At 39.9% G+C, this 23,759-nt stretch overlaps 1 protein-coding gene across 2 annotated transcripts; it reads right to left on the bottom strand.

The window, feature by feature from the left end:
* Positions 1–6,029: 6,029 nt before the first annotated feature.
* Positions 6,030–22,758, bottom strand: C1QTNF3 (C1q and TNF related 3). Of its 2 annotated transcripts, none has more exons than XM_052670566.1 (6): positions 22,383–22,758; positions 17,374–17,485; positions 15,142–15,296; positions 11,076–11,205; positions 9,656–9,755; positions 6,030–7,970 (listed from the first exon to the last, which is right to left on the bottom strand). In XM_052670566.1, the coding sequence occupies exons 1-6, from the start codon at positions 22,668–22,670 to the stop codon at positions 7,811–7,813; spliced, it is 945 nt and encodes a 314-aa protein (XP_052526526.1). In that variant the 5' UTR covers positions 22,671–22,758; the 3' UTR covers positions 6,030–7,810. The 2 variants fall into 2 exon arrangements, with proteins under 2 accessions (XP_052526526.1, XP_052526525.1); XM_052670565.1 differs by having other exon boundaries at positions 22,587–22,758.
* Positions 22,759–23,759: the final 1,001 nt, after the last annotated feature.

Raw genomic sequence — 23,759 nt, 5'->3', positions numbered from 1 at the left:
GACTACAAAACTGAGTATGGGCTGCAAAAGTGAATGCTGAATTTTTTTTTAACTGTGCTAGCCAACAGAAAAGAACTATGTCCAGAATATTCAAGTTTTCAAGTAGGTGCCCGGTCTCTAATGGAAGCACAGGTTGTATCCATTGTATATCCACTGAATGCTGCCATTTACAAGAAGTATAAAAATACATGCATTTTCATTCAAGTGAAACTGCCTTGTTTCCTGTATAATTCATCTCCTTTACAGACACATTTCTATATATAGATTTGTTTTCATGTTACCATGACATTACTGGGGCACTGTGTTTCTTTAAGTGATTCTCAATTTTGTTTGTCTCCTCTCATCTTAGAGTCTTGGCATTTGTGCTGAATAAGAACATAAAATTTCTGTTGCATCCCCTTCTTTTCACCTGTCATTTTTTGGTTTAACATATTTAAATAATGCTCTAATCACAAACTGGGTGACCTCTGGATTTTGCCAGTTTTGTCAGAGCAACCCATTTATGTAGTGCTGTACACCTGGTTGTTTTTTTGGTTTTTTTTTGCTGTCATTGGCCATTTCAGTGGGTACTCTGTAGCAAGAACATCCAAGTTAAAACATTATTAAATGATTTCAGCTTCAGGAAAGTGAGAGCAAAACTATGAGCATTAAATTCACTTTGAAATTTGCATTTTAACAAGTTAAGAAATACATAGGTGTAAGAGAGAAACAGATATACTAGTTTACTCATGATCTGCATCCAAGAAATCCTCCCAAAGCAACAAGTCGTATCACACAAAATACGTGTTGAAAGCAAGCAGCCATCCCCTTTCATAGGCTTGCAGTAAGAACAGTACAGCGCTGATATACACAATATCATTTACTATGATTCATTAACATGCAGCAAGAAATAGGTGGCTGTATAAGTTCAGTACTGCAGAGGTAATGGGTGTGAGTGAGGTCAGTACATCCCTCTGAAGTAGCTGTGAATTCATATTGCCCAAGAGTCTGTCTTTCTGAGGCTATGAACTACAGATTTAGAAATGGAAGCCCACTCCCATCCACAGAGAACAGATGTGTGATATTACATTAAAATCAACATATCCTAGAAATTCTGCTCTTTTCGATTTGTTCAATCCAGGCAATGACTGGAGTGAAGATCTGGCCTTGCTGCAAAGAGTAAGCTTTGCCATTAATGTTTGGTTTACTCCCTATTACTCTGTTGAAACAAGACAAGTTACTAATGTCTGTGACAGTGATTTCTGTACTTTGGACCGCTACCCTTGTACCTAAATTAGAGTATTCACCTTTGAGTTGTACCTTATGGTGTTACTGTGCTTTCTTGATTTAGATGAAGAGACTGGCAAATAGATTTGACTAACCTTTATGCTGGCTAAACTGAGGAAAATAAATATTTTCCTGCAAGTTTATTATTAACTGCTATTGTTTGGACTGGAAAGTCTGTGCCACGGTTATTCCTGGATTTTGATTGCCTGAGCCCAGATACCGAGCTTCAGGTCTCCAGTGGGCATCATGTGTTCCACTAATTGCCAATCTTGCCCTAGTTCCTTTCCAGCAAGACATTCCTGCTGACTAGTGTCTTCCACAGTACACACCATAGGCAATTTTTCTAGTTTTGTCAGTGTGAAAGGCCTTTGTTTTTATTAACTGTTTCTGTCACACAGCCACATTGTCACCAATAAGGCATTAATTTGTACCTTAGCTATGGCCAAATTTATTTAGTTTATAATTAGTTCATATTCTTTTTCATTTTTTGATCTTAGATGGTTTGAGAAAGCAAATGTGGACTTTCCTGAGGAACTTGTATTCCTGAAAGAAAGCGTTGATCTGAACTGACATACTATCTGAAATATTTCATCTGATATGATGCGTCTGCTCTTTTGTAGGTTAGAAGATGCAGACAAAAGCAAAGTAAATTTCATCTAGGACTTTTCACATTTACTCATGGCACAAACACTCAGTTCCTGTATAGAGAATGTGTTCCCATGTTGCTGTCTGTCAGAAAGTTTTTGTGGTGTTTTTCAGATGCTTCCCACTCTGCCTTAGCATGCCAAGTTGTACAAAACTTGTGAAAATTGTGTAAAATGAAAATGGCAAAACTATATTTTGTATCACTGGTCATCATAACAGATAATACAAACAACCTTAAAATGCATGTGGATATTCTTGTTTTTAAGCAGGTTGTGCTGCCCCAAATGAATGAAAATAGCCGTACCGTAAAGGAAAATGAATTCTTTAAAGGAAACCTTATGGATTTAAATTTTTATGTGTGCATATATATATGCATGTAAAAAGAATGTATTTTATCACAGAATCACACAGAATTGTAGGGGTTGGAAGGGACCTCCAGAGATCATCGAGTCCAACCCCCCTGCCAAAGCAGGTTCCCTACAGCAGGTCGCACAGGTCGGCATCCAGGCAGGTCTGGAACATCTCCAGAGAAGGAGACTCCACCACCTCCCTGGGCAGCCTGTTCCAGTGCTCCGTCACCTCACTGTAAAGAAGTTCCTGCGCACATTTGTGCAGAAGTTCCTGTGCTGCAGTTTCCGGCCGTTTCCCCTTGTCCTGTCTCCACTCATCACTGAAAACAGTCTGGCCTCGCCATTCTGCCCCCCACACCTCAGATATTTATAGACCTGGATCAGGTCCCCTCTCAATCTTCTTTTCTCAAGGCTGAACAGACCCAGTTCACTCAGCCTTTCTTCATAGCAGAGATGCTCCAGGCCCTTCACCATCTTCATGGCCCTCCGCTGGACTCTATCCAAGAAATCTGTCTTTTTTGTACTGGGGAGCCCAGAACTGGACGCAGTACTCCAGATGAGGCCTTACCAGGGCAGAGTAGAGGGGGAGGATCACCTCCCTCGACCTGCTGGCCACGCTCTTTTTAATGCACCCCAGTAAGCCATTGGCCCTCTTGGCCACAAGGGCACACTGCTGGCTCATGGCCAACCTGTCATCCACCAGGACACCCAGGTTCCTCTCCGCAGAGCTCCTCTCCAGCACATCATCCCCCAACCTGTACTGGTACATGCAATTATTCCTCCCCAGACGCAAGACTCTGCACTTGCTGTTGTTAATCTTCATCCAGTTTTTTCTGCCCAGCTCTCCAGCCTGTGCAGGTCTCACTGAGTGGCAGCACAGCCTTCAGGCATGTCAGCCAATCCTCCCAACTTCGTATCATCAGCAAACTTGCTGCGGGTGGCCACTATCCCCTCATCAAGGTCATTGATGAAGATGTTGAACAAGACCGGACCCAGCACCGATCCTTGAGGAACACCGCTGCTTACAGGTCTCCATCTGGATTCTGCACTGCCAACGACGACCCTCTGTGCTCTGTCAGTCAGCCAGTTCTCAACCCACCTCACTGTCCACTCATCTATCCCACACTTCCTCAGCTTTGCTATAAGGATGTCGTGGGGGACAGTATCAAAAGCCTTGCTGAAATCAAGGTAGACTACATCCACTGCTCTCCCCCAATCCATCCAGCCAGAGACAACATCATAGAAGGCCACCAGGTTGGTCAAGCACGACCTCCCCCTTGTGAACCCATGCTGACTACTCTTATGTTCTAACACCTTAGCCCACGGGATAGCTCCAAGTAGGTCCTGGAAGAGATCAAAGTTGGCTCTCCTCAAGTCCAGGGTAGCAATCCTACTTTTTGCTATACTTCTTCCAGTCGGGATCTTGAACTCCACCATCTTGTGGTCACTACAACCCAAGCTGTCCCCGACCTTTACTTCCCTGACAAGCCCTTCTCTATTAGTGAGAATAAGGTCCAGCAGTACCCATCTCCTCGTCGGTTCCTCAACCACCTGCATCAGGAAGTTGTCTTCAACACATTGCAGGAACCGTCTGGACCTTGCATGCCTGGCCACAAGCGCCTGGGATCATGACACTGCTTCCAGTTGCTTGTGGAAGGCCTCATCAACCTCCTCCTCCTGATCAGGGGGCCTGTAGCACACTCCCACAACAGTGTCAGCCATACCAGCCCGCCCCTTGATTCTCACCCACAAGCTCTCCACTGCTACACCACTCTCCCCCAGGTGGAGTTCAATACATTCTAGCTGCTCTCTTACATAAAGAGCAACTCCACCACCCCGCCTCGCCGGCCGATCTTTCCTAAAAAGCACATAGCCCTCCATGACAACATTCCAGTCATGCGAGCTGTCCCACCACGTCTCTGTGATCGCAATGAGATCGTAGCCATGTGACCGCACGCAGATCTCCAACTCTTCCTGTTTATTTCCCATACTGCGCGCATTAGTGTGTAGACACTTCAGGGAGGCAGCATTCCCCTGCCACACTCCATCCGTACGAACTCCACCCTCATCACCCATCAAGTTCACTTTTGAACCTCGAACTACCTGAACCTCAGCAGCCCTCATTTTGCCCCCTTCCCCCTTCTTTCCTAGTTTAAAGACCTTTCAATGAGGCCCGCCAGCTCCTAGGCTAGGATCCTTTTACCCCTTGCAGACAGGTAAGCTCCATCTGCAGCCGTCACGCCAGGAGCTGAGTAAATTGCCCCATGGTCAAAAAACCCAAAGTTCTTGTGTCTGCACCAGCCTCTAAGCCATTTATTGATGAGGAGGGCTTTTTTGTTCCTCTCAGTGTCCTTCCCTGCCACTGAAGGGATAGAAGAGAAGACCACCTGCACTCCCGCACCATCCAGTACCCTCCCCAGAACCTTGAAGTCATTCCTAGTAGTCCTTAGGCTTCTCTTGGCAGCATCATCACTGCCAACCTGAACTACCAATAAGGGGTAGTAGCCAGATGGGCGAATAAGCCCAGGCAGCTTTCTAGTGATGTCCCTGACCCGTGCCCCAGAGAGGCAGCACACTTCCCTCCAGTTGGGTCAGGTCAACATATCAGGCCCTCAGTTCCTTGTAGAAGGGAATCACCTACAACTATCACCTTCCTTTCTTTACCGGAAGAGGCGGTCTTCAAGCGTGGAGCCGACCGCCTCTCCTAAGGAAATCTCAGAGGCTGTACCACCATCTCATTCTCAGCCTCCTCACCCTCCAGTTCCAGGGTTTCAAACCTATCAGAGGCACCCGAGGAACCGAGGTAGGTCGGGAAGGGCACCGCCTGCGTCGCTGAGGTGGAACCTGCTGCCATTCCTCCTCTCCTCTCAAGTCAGCTCTCTCGGGTTGACTACGACAAGGGAGAGAGTCCACTACAGGCTGGGGGTTGCAATCTATGCTTGTTTCTCGCAGAGAGTTACACCACACGTCTATCTCCCTCTCACAGTCCCTAATGGATCTTAACCTCTCCCCCTCCTCCCTAAGCTCCACCACAAGGCTGAGCAGCTCATCCACTTGCTTGCACCTCACGCAGGTGGCATCCCTCCCATTGTCCCCCGGCAGCAGCAGACTCAGGCACTCCCTGCAGCCAGAGGCTTGAACCGTCACAGTTCTGGGCAGTCCCTCCATCTGGGTTGCAACAGTCTTCTTGGAGCATGCCTGCCGTCTGGAAGAGACCATGTTTGATCTTACAGTCTCCAGGTCAGCGAGTGGGAGAGCGGTCACCTGAGCAAGGACAAGAACGCTGACGTGTCCTGCCAAAAGACCCACCTCCCACGCCAGTTAGCAGTGGGCAGCAACACCCTTTTTCCACCGGGCACGTCAGGTGGGCGAGCTCCCGCCCTGCCGGCGGCTGCATAGCCTAACAGAAAAAAAAAAAGAGGCAAGGTTAATCACGGAGATAAGAGTGAGCGATGCCGGCTCCACCCCTGCTGTCTCAGCAGCCCGCCCACAAGCTGCCAGCTGCTGCCACTCCCAGCACCGGCACCGTGCTTTTGCTGGTTCAAAAAAGCCCTAAAAAGAGCTTTTAGATGGTCTTTTTTTGCTTCCTTCTTTCTTGCATCCCTGCCCTGAAGCTGGTCTCCTCAGCAATATTGGCTTTCTCCAATTTAGTAGCAAAATTAGTGCTTAACAAATGTATATTGTACATATATCTCTGTTGTCTTCAAATGGTGAAATTCTTTAGCTGGTCTCAGATATGTAATAGAAAATACAGATGTGAACAAACCATTGTAGTTTTATGACTACTAACCTTTATTGGGTAAATGTATGTTTTACAAAGTAAGCAAACATTGCTAACACCTACACAGAATAATTTTTCCAAGGTTTTTCTTACTTTGAATATTAACTTGTGATGCCATACACCTCTTACATCTTGTGTATTTATTTCAGAAGAACAGCGTTATCTGAACACTTGATTGGTAGGTTTAAAATTGAAGGCATGCCAGAATCTTACTAAGATACTTATCATAATAACATGGTGTTGGGTTTTAAAATGTACCTGGTACAAACCCATCCCAAATTCATGAGAGAATGAAAGTCATCAGAGGACAGTTCGTTAAGATGAATATTTTCAGTGGTTGCTGCATAAACCTAAAAAATTGCAAATCACAGTCATCAAGTATCAACATGCACTATTCATCATAAGGTGTGATTTCCATATTCTAGAAATAATACAAGGACATAGAAATTCATAGGGCAGATTTTATTCACTTTCTCTGTTGTACCAATAATGGTATCTTTATTTAGTATAAGAGAATTTCAAATAAATGTTGTCCTAACCCTGCCTGCATGCTACATATTAATGACAGGTACTGTTGTCTTTACCCTGTTGAAATATAATCTGTATTTCATTAGCTCATGGTGGAGAGCCAGAATGTGCACAAGATGCATTCAAACTTCTGTATTTCTTTAGTATATTTCTTGTTGAATCTGACAAAAAGAAAATAGTAAGGCAGGATTTCAGGTACTCAGATTTTGAAAAACTGGTGTAAATGTTAATGCTGAAGAATGGCCCAATTTACTATGGTCAGAAGTGCTGAGCCAGCCAGTGTTTGCTTTCACCAGCTAAATATTGAACTAGGTTGCTACAGCTTTTCCAGGCTGCAATGTCTTTTCCTGAAACACTGGCTCTAGGAAGGCTGGTAAGAAAACTATATCAACATCTTCACTTTTAAGTAAATATGCTATATTAAAATATACATCCTTCTGAAAGATCCCCAAACTCCATAGTTCATATGTTTCTCTGTGCTGTTGACATGTCCCAACTCCTCTCTGTTTTGACAGCTTGCATTCGTTACATCAGGTTTCATTAATTTAAAGGCCAGGAGGAAACATGGCAGGTCCCCTGTCCAGTTCCCTGCTCTCTGCAGACTGAATTACCTAAGTGTCAAGTTGCGACTAAGGCTGAAATTACTGCTGCTCTTTTTTTTTTCTTTGTGTTTTGGAGAGAGCAAGCAAGCATAAATACAAACTAAAAATCTGTGAAAACTGACATCATAGGCATCTTCAGAGGTTTGAGATGGGAATGGAATAAAGCTGAATCCTGGACCTCTTTATTTTCATGGGTTTTTTTTATGTGTAAAGTTCATTCTAGTCCAGTAAAAATGTCTTCCTTTAAAATTGGTCTCAGCTGAGCCTACTTATAATTCATTCTGGCCTGTTCCATGCAAGTTTAAATGAACACACTATTAAAAAAAAAAAAAAAAGTATCAATTTCTCAATTCCTGGTATATACTTTAGTTAAGTATATTTACAGACAAAATTGGCTTTATTGAGCAAACTGCTCTCTAAATTACTGAAACTATTTTGCTTTGTTTTTCTCTTTGAAGAAGAGAGCAATAAAAATTGGGTTAACTACCCAATGTATCCAGCTCATCTCTGAAACGGGAATAGCAATGCACTGCATCAAAACAAGCCTTCCTGACCTATACAGTTCCACAGTCCAGAAAAGAAATGCAGTTCCAAGAAGAAGCTTCTTCACATAAACAGCTATTTGGCTGTTTTCTTCTTTACTTGGTTTCAAAAAGAAGAAACCCAGCAAAGGTGGAGAAACGTTGGTGGTCCCCATGGAGGGCTCCATTTCCCATCCGCAGCCAAACTTCATCTCCCTTGGCAAGTTTCAGCACGGCGCTGTTTCCTGAGGTGTCCGCCTTCCCTTTTGATTCATAGCTGAGGATGAACATTTTAACAAGTCAGTTTTTCTTTGTCGGCAATGATCAAGGAAACAATTAAAAAAAAAAAAAAAGTTAATCCAAGGAAGCACATTAAGACTTGCCACTATTGAACTTTTGGAGGTTTATTTATTTATTTATTTTGCATTTGATCTCTAAGTCAAACATTGCACCTTACCTAATTTCATCATTTCTTTCAAAAATTCTGGAATTCTGAAGGTTTAAATTATGTATTTTTCCTTCATAGGTTATGAGTTTTTACTATTTAAAATAAACTTATCCTCACCCTTTGCAACACTGAATTTTCTTACATGATCTCTCTTTCCATGCGATTCATCACAATCAAATTTAAATGCCTCAAGGTCGGAAGTCTCATGTGAGCTGGTTCTCTGTACTTCTTGCAAGGCAGCAGGTAGACAGGGTACTTAAATCACCTTGAGGACTTTTGTTGAAACACAGATGCGTTTAATGTGGGCTAACCCAACTATTCCTTTGATTGTTGGTTCTCTTTCCCCCACCCTTTGCCTTTTCTAGATTCAATGCTTTAGAGAAATAATAGGGTGCTTTTTGTTTTGCAGAGAAGATCTGCTGGGAACGAAGTACAAGGGGAGAAGGATGCAGGAACATGGTCTCAAGTTGTGCCAAGGGAGTTTTAGTTTGGATATCAGGAAACACTTCTTTACAAGCACTGGAATAGGCTCCCCAGGAAGGTGGTTGAGTCACCATCCCTGCACGTGTTTAAAAACCATTTGGATGTGGTGCTCAGGGACATGATTTAGAAGAGGATTGTTAATTAGGATAGTATGGTTAGGTTGTGGTTGGACTTGATGATCTTTAAGGTCTTTTCCAACCTGAGCAATTCTATGATTCTAAGTACCCTTCGGTTGGCCTTTGTTACTGGCCATTGAAGAAGTCTAGACAGCTTAAGTAGAGCTGCTCTCATTGTAAGTGCCTAAAATACATTGTGCCGAGTCTAAGCTTTCGTGTATGCTTTATCAGGTTTCAGAGATAAACTGGATTTTGTCTCCAGACTTCTTACTGATATTAATCAAATAACATTTTTTCAAACCCTTTTTTTTGCACCTGTCCTCTTGGCAATAAGCTTCTTGACCTGGTCGATATAGAAGATATTAAGTTAAAAGTGAATCTTATTCTTCATGAATCTTCAAGAAATATATACAGCTTAGAAAATTTTTGTTCAAATTGTATTAATGTTAACAAAGCCAGTAAATGGAACACCCTTGCTTCTTACTTGTCTTCACTACTGCTCTCCACCTTTAAAGTAAAGTGCTTTCCCTTACCCTTCCATAAGACTATTTTTAGTTGCTGAACATTTCATTACACACTTTCACTGAAAGAAAAAAAAAAAAGAGGGTGAAGATATGTTTTAGCAGAATGATAGTATTCTACCAGTAGACTCCAATCTGACTTGCAGTGAGAATTCATTTTCCCTTAGCAGTGAGGAACTTCTGATTAAGGGTCATTTTCCAGCCTTGTCTCAGGGACAGATGCTGTGTAAATTTGCAAGTTGAGGAGGGCAAAATGTAATATTTTTCCTTAGTTTGTTATCTCACCCTGTGATATTTCTTCAATAAAGAACAAGTTTGTGTTTTGAAATGTGAGCATGTATTCACATCGATGCGACTGTATTATGCTGAGAAAATGTCTTAGTCGTCTACTTACCTATACAAGCTGAATACTGTGTTGCCATTATGCATCAGGTACACATACACTTCCTCCACATCTTCATGTTTCATCATATTGAAGGTGAAGAAATACACCCCTGAAATGATTACCAAAGTATTTTCTTCATAGAGGGAAGTAGCCACTCTACAGACTACTTCTTGCTTAGGAAAAAAAAAAAAGCAGCTGAGACCAAAATTACTTCAGCTTTTTCAGTGGGCATTTTGCTCTGCTTGCAGCGAAACCAAAACCTGGTTCATTTTTGTTCTACATGTGCTGGGGGTTAAGCTATGTCCTGTTCCAAAAGAATGACTTTACTTGAACACGGATGGACTGCCCATCCCTTCCATCTGACTGAAAGTGAAATTTCCCAAAGGCTGAGTGTAGTGATTTTTCTTTCCCATTCTTTCCCTTGTTTTCATGTTCCTGCCTACTCCTGAAAGGGCTCAGTCTTGGAGGCCATCAGGTAGCCAGCACGCCACCAGGACCACTCAGGGCATGAGCAATTGTAACAGCACTCACTGCTGCTCTCCTGGTTGTAATGCATCCTGTGCAATGCACTACTTTTTCTGCTTGCACAGCAGGTCCCTCTCTATCATCATTCTGAGCGATTTCATTTCTGAAAGGTACCAACAATATTACTAGAGCAGCTCTGTTACGTATCAGAAGCTTTACAAAATGCCTGCAGGAGGGAGATCTACCTTCTTTTGCTTGAACTGTAGTTTGGTAGCATCGGCCCTACAATGGGGAGCTTGCAGCGTGCATCAAAGTTGTTGAACAGGTCAAAGTTTATTAATTTCCACACACATTTTTGAGTGATTCTTTGTAGAGCTAGGAGTTGTATTGAATGATCCTTATGGGTCCCTTCCAACTCAGGTTTTTATGGTTCTATATACTAACCATAATATTATTGTATATATATACGTATATATGTATATATATATAATATATATAATATACCTTATTATTATTATTATATACCTTATTATTAATAATATTATTATATATAATACTAACCTTAATATTGTATTAAAAAAGCAGTTGGCAGGAAAATCACCTATGCTTCTAAGCGCCAGTAAGACAAGTGGCACAGCAAGCTTGGAGGGCCTGACTTCCATTAAATGTAACTTAAGTGTCATAACTGTAAGTAGATGAATAAACGGGTGAGAAAGGCCAGATGGAGGAAGATGGTCTTAGTCTTCACTTACTATTGTTCTCCCTCCTCCATCTCCTCTTGATGGCTGGCAAGCCTTCTGTTGACTTACTCAGTTTCCGGTTTCATTTTCCTGAAAGCAGGTGGTAATCACTTTCCAGGGTGAGTCTGATCTTGTGCTAACTCAGTACTGTTTTCTCACTGTTACTGACCATGCTTTTCCCCAGAGGTCTGAGAATTACGATCTTTTGTTTGGCAAATACTCACCATTCACTGGAGCACCAAATCTCCCAGTCATTACATCAAAGAAATTCCCAACATTAGTTTCAACACTACTGAAGATGATCCCACTGTTCTGGTTGCTGAAGTGAGTAGCCATGGAAGCCATGAATGCAACCTGGAAAAATGTACTTCTTAGTCAATCATTCATTAAATGTACATGTGTCGAGGAATCAGCTACATTATTTTTTCCTGGATTTGCAGTCTGTTTATTTTCCTGACAGAGATGTTCTTCTAGGGCCTGTTCCAAGGCCATTAAACTCCACCAACAAAACTCCCATTGAAGGAAGCTAGAAGAGTACTAGCTTTCTTAGATTCAATTGGACTATTCATGACTGCAAAGGTAAGTGTATGGGCAAGTGTTTGCAGGGCAGAACCTTAGTTTTAGATTTTATTTACCTTCAAGTCTCTCTAGAATGATGCAATAATCAACTGGTACGATGTTTTAGATAAATGTGAATTAACTGGTTTTTATATGCTCCCAAATGTACTTAAACTGGATATTGCTTTAAATGGAATATGTTAAATAAACAATCTTGGTAGAATCCGTACACGATTGTTACTTGCTAATTACCTTCAAAGTTAAATTAGGCATTTTTATTAGAGATCTTCTAGAAGTTTGGTGGCTGGGATTCAATAATAAGCACTTTTCCTCTCTTGCCCCATATTCCTCAGTCATGACAACAGAGGATGGTAAATATCAAAAGAAGAAATTGAGAACTGTGGTTCTCACTTTTTGCAGGGAGGTATATAGGCTGTGAATTTTATTTCTTAGGAAGCAGTGCAAAACCTCCCACATTGGACAATTCAAATTACTTCAGTAAGGTACCAAGGTACAACCCATGTGTTGCATGGGGGTGCAGAGGGTTATCTCTTTTGTCAGTCTATAATCCCCCACCTGATTGTCAGTAGAAAGAATATAGGCAGAATTGCAGCATCTGCATGCTGGAAAGTCATATGGTGACTTAACGGGCACTTTATTCCTCTCAATTTCTCTGAAGAAAAATTAGAAGAAGAGCGTTCAATTACAGTTGTTAAGTGCTCCCTACAATAACCAATTTTTAATGAGATTCCAGATAAACAGTTATTAAAAAACAAGGAAAAAAAAAACAAAACAAAACAAAGAACAACAACAACAAAAAAAAAAACACCCAAAACTTTTGATTTCAAATCCAAATGAGAAATGAGGCGAAATCAGATGCCAGTTCTGATCCAACAATGGAAATCATTAGCCATTTTCTCAGAAATATAAGGACCTCCAGGTGTGAGCTGAAAGCTTGGGCTGATTTTCTTTATCCTTATACAGGTACATTTTCTCTGACAGTAAACGGTTACGTTCTTGCTTCTCAGCCAGGTTCACATCAAAGTTCATTCTATGTTAAAGCAAAGCAGCTGTAATGGCTGTAAATGGAATTTATTACTCTTTGTTCAGATTCCATTTCACTCTCTCTCTAACCCCAAGGTACTTTTCTGGGCTGATCAGAACAGCTGAAAAAAATGCCCTTTCTCTGTGTCTCATTGTGAAATGCAAGTCTTTCAAAGTAACTCTGTACTTAAACCAGCATTGTATTCAGAAGTCTTTTTACTCTTCCTCTCCTCTCTCCTGCGTTCTTAAGCATGATGTTAACAAAAAATTATGTACTCCACTCTATAAAGAATTTTTAAGCACATCTGTCAAAGAGTGAATAACTTTTACCTTAAAAAAGTTATTACAATCTGAGCCTTTGTTATTCAAGCCATTTCATTATTCAATTTATAACTAAATTACTACCACTGTCTTATATAAGAAAAAATACTGATAGCTCATCTTAATATTGCAAAATGATCTATGTTGAACATAACTGCAACAAATATGTTTTCAAAGGTATTCAGCTATAATGTTAATTCCACTTGCTTTTTAAAGATTGCTAAGATAATTATGCTGTATTACAAATGTCTATTAGTTTTGGAAACTGTTTTCATTTTCACTATTTTCTTTTGTCAGTTATCCCATCTTTCTGCAACCTAGGGCTGAGAATTCAAGTATAAATAACACCAAGAAATGTGAAGTCATTTTCCCACATTGCACAGGTTGGTTATACTAGTGATTCTGCTGTTAATTTGCATATTCTTAATGAGGTTGTAAAACAGATATGAATGACTTTTATTTGGAAAAACACATTTCAGTTAAAACCTTTTCAAGTAGATTTTCAAGTAGATCAGAACTTCAGTTTTGCCCAAAGTCAGAGGATTTATAAATGGAATTAATTTTTCTGTACATTTGCTTTATCCAAATTTTGTACCTTTAGCGGTGAACAGAGTTTGGGGATATGAATCAGCTCAAGACTAAGACACTTCCATTTGAGTATGTACATGTGAGCAAGGATGTAAACTGTCTTGTAATTGCTGGAGATTTTATCTATAGGCTCATTAAATCTGAAGAACCGTATGCCCCAAAAAGCAATGATTGTTAGATGAAGTTGAGTTGTTCTCAATAATAATTCCCCAACAATAATGTAAGTCCCCAATAATTATAAAGGGAGTTTAGATGCTCCCTACATAAGTATGTTCCTCAATCTGGATCTAAGTCCAACCATAATCAATGGCTCACACAAATGCATTTAGAGCCGTATGAAGTGCTTTAGGACTCCCCCTTGTGAGACTGGCTAATCTGACATAAGACCTACAGATGCCACCACAGTGGCAGCTGGAGACTCTAATCCCAAGGCCTTTCCACACACCCAAATCTTGCCTTTAGTACCTATGCCACTCCACAGACATACTCAAGTTTACTGCTACTGCTGATGAACTGATCATGTATCTTTACACTGTAGTGTACAGTGTGGACAACTCTTAGAATCCATTTTCAGCTGTAAGCAAGGATCTTAGATATCCAAGTCTCATTCACTTTTGATTGCCTTAAGAACAGGATTAGAATCATAGAATCATATCATCAAGGTTGGACAAGACATCCAAGATCACCTAGTCCAACCATCCTCCTACCACCAGTATTTCCCCAGTAAACCTTCTCTAAACGTTTCTTGAACACTTCCAGGGATGGTGACTGAAATACCTCCGCGGGCAGCCCACCACTCTTTTAGAGAAGAAATCCTTCCTGATATACAACCTGAACATCCCCAGGTGCAACTTGAGGCCAGTCACTCTAGTCCTGTCTCCCTAGTTACTTGGGGGCAGCAGCTGACCCCCCACCTCGTCACAACCTCATTTCAGCTAGTTGTAAAGAGCTATGAGTTCTCTCCTGAGTCTTCTGCAGACCAGACAATCCCAATCACACCATCATAACTCTGCTGTACTGCAGGTACAAGTATGTGAGCTCTCCACCACCTTGCACATGCCTGGTGGAATGAATGAACTCTAATCTAAAAGCTAGAAGACTAGGTAAAAATAATAATAATAATAATAATGAGTACAAATATGTCCCTCCCTCAGCAGAGCTTATCAGCTCAATCTTGAACTCAATTTTTAATGCTTCTCTGGATTTTGGATGGCTCATACCTAACAGAGCCCACATGCATCTCAGCATACATAGGATATTGAACCATTGGAAAACACAGATGAATGCTGTGATGAATACCATTCTGCTGAATGGTATTTTTCGAAACAAGAGGGCTCAGTTCCGAGTTCAAAGGTTTTGACCCAATATTTGGATGATTTGGATATATATACTTCTGTGAGTCTCACAAGACCTAACTGACTTAAGGAGCATTAGTCTAAGGAACTCCTTTGCTCTTTTCTCTAGGAAGCAGAGAGCTATGTAATATAATGGAGCTTAATAGAAAAAATGTTCATCCTTGTTATTCACCTTCACTCACCCAGATACTGCATTACTGCTGTAATAGGGAGCCATATTTCTTGCTGTTACTTTCATGAATTCTTAGTCTAAAATGGGTAAACTTTGCTGATTTTCTTTTCCAGGAAGATCTGGTGGAGCATTATCTGTCAATCATGACAAATGCTTCATCTGCTTTCACTGTGTTCTTTTACAAGTGGATCTCCTTCTCAGGTGTCCTGTACTAATCTCCACTGCAGCAAACGTGAGGCAGATGTTTTGTACCTGTAGCTCTGGAGGGATCCCAGGGTAACCCTTCTCGCCTTTGGGTCCATGATGGCCGCGCTCTCCCCTTGGTCCCATATCTCCTTTGTCTCCTTTCTCACCCTTGGCTCCTTCCTGGCCAGTTGCTCCATTATTGCCATTGTTTCCATGATTTCCTTGAAAGAAATGGACCTTCCTGTTATAACTTCAATCATTTCATGCACGTTAACAGATACTGTATCTGGGTCCTTTTTTAGCAGTTTGCAACACATGCACTTTTCAGTACCGTTGGATAAAGATGAGCATTTTCCAGAAGGATATACATTGGTGTTTAAGAGTTAATCACCATGTTATCTTGTTATTGCTTTATTAACTGCAGATGTCTCAGGTCAGTTGCCTTGCAGGGAAGATGTTCAAGGAGAAGACCTCATAGGACACGAGGCTGGGGTAAAGTGAAGGCCATTGTTGGCTGACACGTATCAGGTAGTCTGCATTTTCAGTCTTATTTTTCTTGTCTTGTGAAAATATTTCCTATTAATTCAAGGTGACTAGGCTAGGATAAGATAGTTTTGAAAGACATTTTGCTGTCTTCAAAATTTTAAAGCTTAAGGTAACACTTGTTGTGTAACTTTAAACTAGCTACAAACTGGCCCATCTGTGCTGAAAATTGGAGGAGCTGTGTTCTTGGTGTGCTGGTTGGCCTTAACAGGTTGGTTGCTTGTTCCTAGGCTTGAAGACAGTGTTTCAGTGAAGCTTTTCTGAGAGGGCTTCTTATAATAGGGGTCATTACAACAAATGCATTTCTGCATCTGCTGTATTACTTCCTCTTGTTTACTGAAGAAATTACTGACCAAGCGTCTAAGCATCTGACAAATTTTTAAAATTGGTCAAGATAACAGAGTAATTATTATGCCTGCCTAAAGCAAGAGCTTGATCTTTCAGTTAATTACTCAGAGGATTAATTAGTGTCATCAATGATCTACCTGAATTTAAATTATGTTCTTTGTCACTCTGCTTGTTTTCTAATTAGTCACTTTAGTTAGGAATTTTCAAGAATGGTGTTGTTGAGAGCAAATCTGAGTAAGTGATTCTTCAAAGTTGTTGTATTAGGAAAACGACTTCAAATAAAATGTCTGAATGACAGAAGAATAGAAGCAATTTTTGTTTGGGAAATCAATAACTCCTCCAAATTACAAGATTGATCCTTTGTGTAACAAGAGAACCACTTCTCTAACAGCTCAGAACAGAAGTGTACAAACAATACTTGATTCAATCAAGAGAAAGACAGCTGTTGCCCTTCAGCTTAAGTGTGCAGTGATAGGAAATGCAGCATTTGAAGGAAATAGAGAAATTCCAAACTGCAGAGGGATACGATGGGCCTTACAATTCTGGCATCCTTTGATAGAAAGAGAGTGTGTCTGAGTTACACATTCATATGAGGAAAAGGCAACAGTGGACTAGGCTGCGTCTCAATATTTCAGCTGGCAGCCTTGAAAGTGTGGTGTAATAAAAAATGGTGTGCTGCTCCTAAGAAGTTTGCTTTCAACTGATACAAAACGCATAAGAGGTTTCATCGTTTCATTAATGTTATCTATCTGCTTTAGGGATGGTAATTTTCAAATCCCTACCCCCAGTAGCTTCTGTAATGAACATAGACCAACATACAGCTATCTTTTTCCTTTTATGGGCCCTTCTTTTTTTTCTAGGTGAAACTATAAATTCTTATTGTGCACCATGTTCTTCTGTGTGCATATTTTGCCTTAAAAAAAGTACTTTTTATTATGGAAAAATAAAACAAGCAAGAAAGAAATGAAGAAGTTTCAGTGAAAGAATAGGGGTATGTGTGTCTGTGTAGAAATTTGGCTAGCAGTATGCCTGATGAAAACATCTCCTGAATACAGAACAAAATAGCATTACAGGATAGTCAGAGTGAAAACAATAATCAACTCCAGGAAATAAGTTGTTCCAGCTTTAATGGAAGCTTCATGCTACTTTAAGGAGAAAAAATAATTTGGCCTAGAAATGCAATGAAATTGCTTTCAACATGAATTTGTGAAAGCTGAATTTTATTATCAAATGTTTTTTCACTAGAAAAATCTTTAGAGTCTGTCCCCTCAGGAAATTGTAGAAAAGCTTGCTTCCAAATCCATCCCCTGATACGGATTTGGATCATTCTGTAGTACTCCACAGACTAACCTGAAATTTATAGCCTAAAATTAGGTTGCTCAAAAATCCATTAAAGTGCATCGTTACCTGGCATCCCAGGGGGTCCAGGAGGTCCTGGGGGCCCTTGGTAGAGTCGAACTCCAAAGTCACCGCGGCAGCAGGAGCTACAGTCTGGATTCTGTGGTCCAGTCTGGGGGGGCTAAGGGCACAAAAATAAGCTTTAAATAACTCATTCATGGAGTAAATTGATCATGTGCATGTCAGACACAGGCTCTTCATTATGTAGACTCTGCATATATGCTGCTTTTTAAAATGCTTATCTGGACTGAAATCTGCTAAACTTGGGTTCTCTCCAAAAATGTTATTTTCAAAAGATTTAAGGGAGAAAAAAAAAAAGTTAAGTCAAGTAATGGGGGTTTTGAAAATAAGATAATACCAAGTGATGAAAGCTAGATTAACATTTCAGTTAGGCATCAATACTACTTTTTGCTGATCCCACATTTCAGCTGACTTTTATTGACAAACAGGACTTTAGGCAACAAGTGGTAAGAAAAAAGGGATTTCAGTTGGCCATCAGCTATGATCCTCTGCTAAGCATTAAGGAAATTGGGTCAGACTGCTAGAAAGACATTAAAAATACACAACTATTCAAGTCCTCAGTCTTGTGTATTTGCCAGGTATTTAAGTTGGGGAACCTAAAGAGTTACCAAGCTATGAGACAAAAATTTGAAGTGACTGCAACACCTGGTATCAATGGCATTTGATTATTAGCAGTTGTGGATGCTTGTCTCTAACCAGTTTGTATGATAAAAGTAATACAGCAATATAAATAAACTAATAGGTTAAATATACACAGCTCAGTTTCTGTAATAGTAGTTTGATAACAGCTTTATTTCAGTACTCTTTAATTGCACCCTGCTGTATTTATTTCTATGGAGTCTTGTTCAATCCTGGTTAGTTTTCATTGTAGTGATTTAGTGGTCACAAAGCTTCTGATGGCTCAGCTGAGGCAGATGTCCTGGATTTTATTTCTCTACATCTTCATTCTTCCTGTTTTGTTGCTTTTTCTTAACAATTCTTTGCTACTATCCAGAGTCACAAATGTGCAGTTCTTAAATTCTAGAGGGCAGTAATTCCAACTGCACCTTTTCTCTCAGCATTCTACTGTTTGTCTTCCTTCTCACTTCCTTTGCTTTCTTTCCATTCCATTCCTCTCTGTCATCGTCTAATGACTTGCTTAATGCAGATCTATTGGTTTAACAGCCAATTAGCCTCTGGTGAGATGAGAACTGCCAAATGATCATACAGATATGCTGTATTTCTGCCCTCAATGTCACCAGCTGGATTTGAAATACTGAAGTTTTATGTCCATGTTTTGAAAGCATTTAAGAAACCCCCCTGAATTCATACTCAAAATTCATTAATTTCAAGAGGCTTTAAAATTTATGTCACTGATACAGAAAGTTACCTTTCATGCCACCAAAATATTGCTTGCCACAGACATGTGCCCTCCATAGCTGGAACCACTGCCAGTGGAGCTCTCATGGGAATAGAGGCTAATCTGACAGCTCAGCAGATAAATATACTCATTATTCATAGACTTATAGAAATGTTAATAATTGCAGTGGACAAAAGGGCTTTGGATTTATATAATGTTGGTCAACACTTTGCTTTTTCACTTTTATTCTGGATAAAGTCTATGCAGTATGAGAAAAATGAGTTCTACCTGTTTGACTGTCTGTTCCTGGAGAGCCTGTATCTCTCCTATCTCTCCTTATGAAGAATAGAACAGATAATCACCAGGCACAATGATCAAACATTTCTGAATATGAGAGAAGTGACTGCTTTCAACTCATTTTCAGTCCTCGAAGGGTAGTTGAGAGGATGGGAACTGTGCAAACATTTTGCACCATCAGAATAAAGTGTTTGTCTGACAGCAAAATCTCCAGCTTTTTCTCTGATAGTGTTTGATATTCAAGTTAAATGAAAAAGCCAACCATATAGACATCTGCCAAGTGCAAATAATTGTGATCAGCCTAGAAATATCCAAATAGTTACAACTGTGTCTTATTGCTATGTGAAATCACAAGCTCCCCAAAATGAAATACGTGTGTCAGAAAGCCTCACTTCAGGCATGTGAGTGTCTCTGCACGGTAAGATTTGTTACGTTACACAATGCACTGAAATTCTGACCAAATGGTATTAGATTACCAGCAGTGTTATTGTGAAATAGACAATAGTGCTGGTCATAGCCAAAGCCTGTTTTGACATCATCTCTCCAAAGACTCAACAGGTTATTACATGTGCAGAAAGGCAGGTTCTGCCAGTCTATTTATGCTTGGGCAGTCCCACTGACTTATAAATAAACACTTATGCAAGCCATAAAGAAGTACTGATTTATTAACTTTACTAATTCTTTGACTAGGAGGAAAAAAATGTTCACAATCAAATGCCAAGAACAATGAATTTTGAGGATACTTTTTAAATCTCTGAAATCAGAGAACTAAATGAAAGCTACAGTTCAAAGAAAAGCCTGTGCCTAATGTAAAAGTACACTCAAGTGGGACGTAGAGGTTAATTACAGCTTACTTGCCAAAGGTGTCCTACGCAGCCATTTCCACATAAATTTTATAGCACAATGAATCTTTGGCATTGCTTTCAGAACATAAATATGATTTAGAGGCTTTTGAAATGTATCTGCTACATCACTAACCTAAAACAATAGAAAGCTGGAAACAGTGATAGCAGGGATATTTGCTGATTTTCCTAAAGTTTTGTATGTAGAAGGCAGTTTTAGACAGCAGATGGTTTATAAAATTCCCTTAATTTAAACTTATGAACTGATCATAATTGGAGATTTAGTTCTTTTTACTTCCTGATTAATTTTACGGGTTTCTATTATGCTGTCTAAGATAATGCAGGAGACAAGTAATGTACAGCCACTGCTCTTGGCTCCTGTTCCAAATACATAATAGCATGCCTGTGTGGGCACCAGAGTTCTCTGTGCTACTTCTCTAGCAATGAGGTAAGAAAAACACCAGCATTTGAGGCAAAACACCAGTATCTTGTATAGTACCTGGAAGTTTTCAAGGAGCAGTCTCAAAAAGGAGAAATGTCTCTCCCTTCATTGAGTTCTCATGTTTCAGAAAAGCATATTTTTCATGAATTACTGGAAGTACAGAAACTGGCTTTTTAAGCAAATGCTACTGTTTCAGTGCCACATCACGGAACAAGATCTTTACTATACTTTAGCAAGAGTTCTCCAGCCACAGCTGAGATAATCAAGAAAGTAGGGACTTAGGAGTGAAACCTTTGACTTCACAGATTGGTTGTTTCCAGCAGCTGCCAAACAGTTCTTGGGGAAGGAAGAGGTTTCAAGTTAGAATATGTCCTTTCTGTCTTTTTTCCTCCTCTGCCTGGAAACCCCTGGAGTCTCAAGATTGAAAATACCTATTGCATCCACTCCACGATGGATTAGCCCTGTCACATATCTGCTAGAACTCCATTTCATTTCAGTAAGCCAAAAGTTGCATCATTTCTCCATCATTTCAAAAGATTGTTTCCTAGAGAGGAGGCTGGCAAGTAAATGACTGCCATCAGCTGTGCTCAGACTTGCTGGACTCAATTTTAGTGTCACAGTTTCTTCTAGCAGAAAACAACTTCATACAGGTACTAAACTGTGGTACAAGAGACACATGCACCCAGAAGCAGTGGAATCTATTGTGATGGAAAATTTTACCTTTAAAAAATCATTATATTGCATTAAATCTTGCTTTATCTGATATTTTGTTAGCAACTGTCTATAACTACCAGCAACAAAGAGTCTATAGTATGCAAGTGCACAATTCTCTATGCACTTAAGACAAACACACACACATGCCAACTGACTCATTGTACAACATATCCTACTGATTACATTGTTTGTATGTTGCAAATGTCATTCAACATACCAAAGGTCAAATGTCTTTCTTACCAATTGCACTAGAAGAACATAAAATTCCTGTGCAGGAAATATGAAATGCAACTACAAAATTTAAAGACAAGGCATATAATGGTGTAGTAAACTCATGCTCATACTCTGATGTGCTTCAGTCACTTAAGCCTAAAATGGGGTTAAAATCAGATTTCCTGTCTGTATATCATGAAGCAGATTGAGGAGTAGATTGTTATTCAACACTTGTCTGTCTGTCCACGGTTTTTGGAATTCAAAATATCATGGTTTGATCTAAAAGAATTTTAAATCACAAATGAGAAACAGTGAGCTGTACAGGACCAAACGTTGGTATCAGTAATAAGAACAAAACACTCACATTCTTGTTATTTCTAAAAAGTACCAATTAACAGAATTTTTTTTTAGTAGCATTTTGTTCTGCTAGAAAAAGCTTCTACCCTTCAGATTTTTCTTTTGAATGTAGATTGCAGTATTTATGTATAATCAAACTGTTCAGTTTGCTGTAAGCTGATGACTGTAATATCCAAATTGCCATGTAAAAGGCATAAAACACCCCCGGTTTAAAAAGCAATTGCTGCAGTTGATTTTAAAAGTTTCATTCAAATCCAAATCTTTTTCCCATCAAAACTAAGTTGTTATATGTAATTACTAAAGCTACTCAGATCTCAGACACAAGTACCTGTGGGTTTTTTTCAAACATTCCTTCTGAATTGTAATTCTGACTACTCAGAATTTTGTTATGTTTGTCTCAATATATGACAAATATGATTTTCAAGTTTCATTCTCTGCTAGTTGAATCTTTGCAAATACCTCTAGAAATTCTTTAATTTTCCTCCAAAGCCAAATCAGTTGATTGATTCTGAAACTTTAATATATTAAGAAAGTAACAGCTTGAAATGGTTAAGAGGCTTTATCTGAAGTTTCAGCCAAACAGGGCTTCTATCTGTGCTATTACCATCGTCCCCAAATACACTGTCGACTCTCCCAGCTCATTTAAAAGTTGTATTAAGCAACCCAGCAGAATACAGACCATTGTACAGCTGTAATAAAATTCATTTCATAAATATATTATTAGTAATCTTAAAAAAAAAAAAAAAAATCTCATTAGCTGTAAAGTTATCTTTAGAAGATTAATTCAGAGTACCTGGACTCTATCTGAGGTAGTCAGTTCTACATCATCTACCTCTGGTCTCAGAACATTTTGGTCTGTAGAAGAGCTATTAGCAACAGTCCACTCTATAAGTTGACTCCGCTGTTTCAAAATTTCCCTGCTTCTGGAACCTTTGTGGCCAGTCTGGTGGTGACTTTGCAATACTTTAGCCACTGGTTTATAAGATCTTCTGCTCACCTCCATGTATTCATCTTGACACAGGCAAAATGGAAGAAAAAATAAAGCCAGCAGATGCCAAGTGATGAAATCCTTCTCTGCCATGTTATTCAAAATAATTTCTCAGGAGTCCAGCAAAAGTCTTGCAGAAGGAGAGTTTCTTTGCTGCACCAGGAGTTATGTAGTCCTTTCAGCTATCCCACTTGTAAGCCTGGCACTGAGACCAGTACCAGGTTTTATACTGTTGTGCGTAATAAATAAAACTGAAAATGCCAAAGTGACAGGATACTTCATCCAAAATCAGTCATGCTCCTTTAAACAAACCAGGCATTATTCACCACTTCACCACCACAAGGAAAATTGATTTGTATGCTGGAAATGGCCACAGCATTTAACGGACTCCCATGGTTCCTATTTGGGGGCATTAAAAAATGTAGCACCTTTTCTTTGGCATGTTTCTGTTTAAGTGTGAAAAAATGTGATGGAAATGGAGAGCATGTGGCTAACGGTTTACGTTCCCTGATTAGACATGGAAAAGCTGTGAATTCACACTCTAAAATGTCTTTTGGACACAGTCACCTTCCTCTTCTGCCAGGAAATTTACACACACAACTGCGTCAGCCCAGTCTGAAAAATCCTTCCAAGAGCAATTAGGAAACAAAAGCACAAGAGGAGCTTTCGCATATGATTCTGACCCAGTGGCTGTTTCTGACTATGCTTTTCATTCACTAAAAGAAAAATATTGAATTTCTGTCAATTGGCCAATGGTGAAAGCAGACTGGATAAGTAGCTCTGAAAAACTGGGTTGAATTCAGATTTGCAGAGATCCATTTCTCAGTATTAGTTCAACCCACTCAGCCAGGCAGTATTTTTTCCCTTGAGTTTCCAGTGTTTTGCTAAATCAACTGCCAAACCAAATTTTATATCTTCTCTGCCAAGTAAATATAAATTTACTGGGGGCTTATTTCAGACTAAATGTATCAAATTATATGTATATAATAATATCTTTTATGATGTTTTCAACCACCCACTAGAATCCAGTAGATTCTGGATTCTAGAATCTGACAGCTGCAGAGTAAAGTTCTGCAAATGCACACATACATAGGCCCGCACACGTGCACACACAACCCTCCTGAGAGCAGGTAGCATCCTGGCCTAGAGAAGACTTCCCCAGAATGCAGCTACAGTACCATC

This window comes from Tympanuchus pallidicinctus, unplaced genomic scaffold (genome assembly GCF_026119805.1).
Source record: "Tympanuchus pallidicinctus isolate F22 unplaced genomic scaffold, pur_lepc_1.0 scaffold9, whole genome shotgun sequence".
Classification (NCBI taxonomy): domain Eukaryota; kingdom Metazoa; phylum Chordata; class Aves; order Galliformes; family Phasianidae; genus Tympanuchus; species Tympanuchus pallidicinctus.
This window is presented reverse-complemented; position numbering and strand designations above follow the sequence as displayed.

Bases quoted from the DNA above. Each gene is read 5' to 3' on its own strand.
- C1QTNF3 (XM_052670566.1), bottom strand. From the start codon at position 22,670: ATGGCAGAGAAGGATTTCATCACTTGGCATCTGCTGGCTTTATTTTTT. The intron at 15,297-17,373 runs GTAACGATGCAC...ATTTCTTTCAAG, and splicing joins TGGACCCCCTGGGATGCCAG to GAAATCATGGAAACAATGGC. The intron at 9,756-11,075 runs GTGAGTATTTGC...TAATCATTTCAG, and splicing joins ATTTGGTGCTCCAGTGAATG to GGGTGTATTTCTTCACCTTC.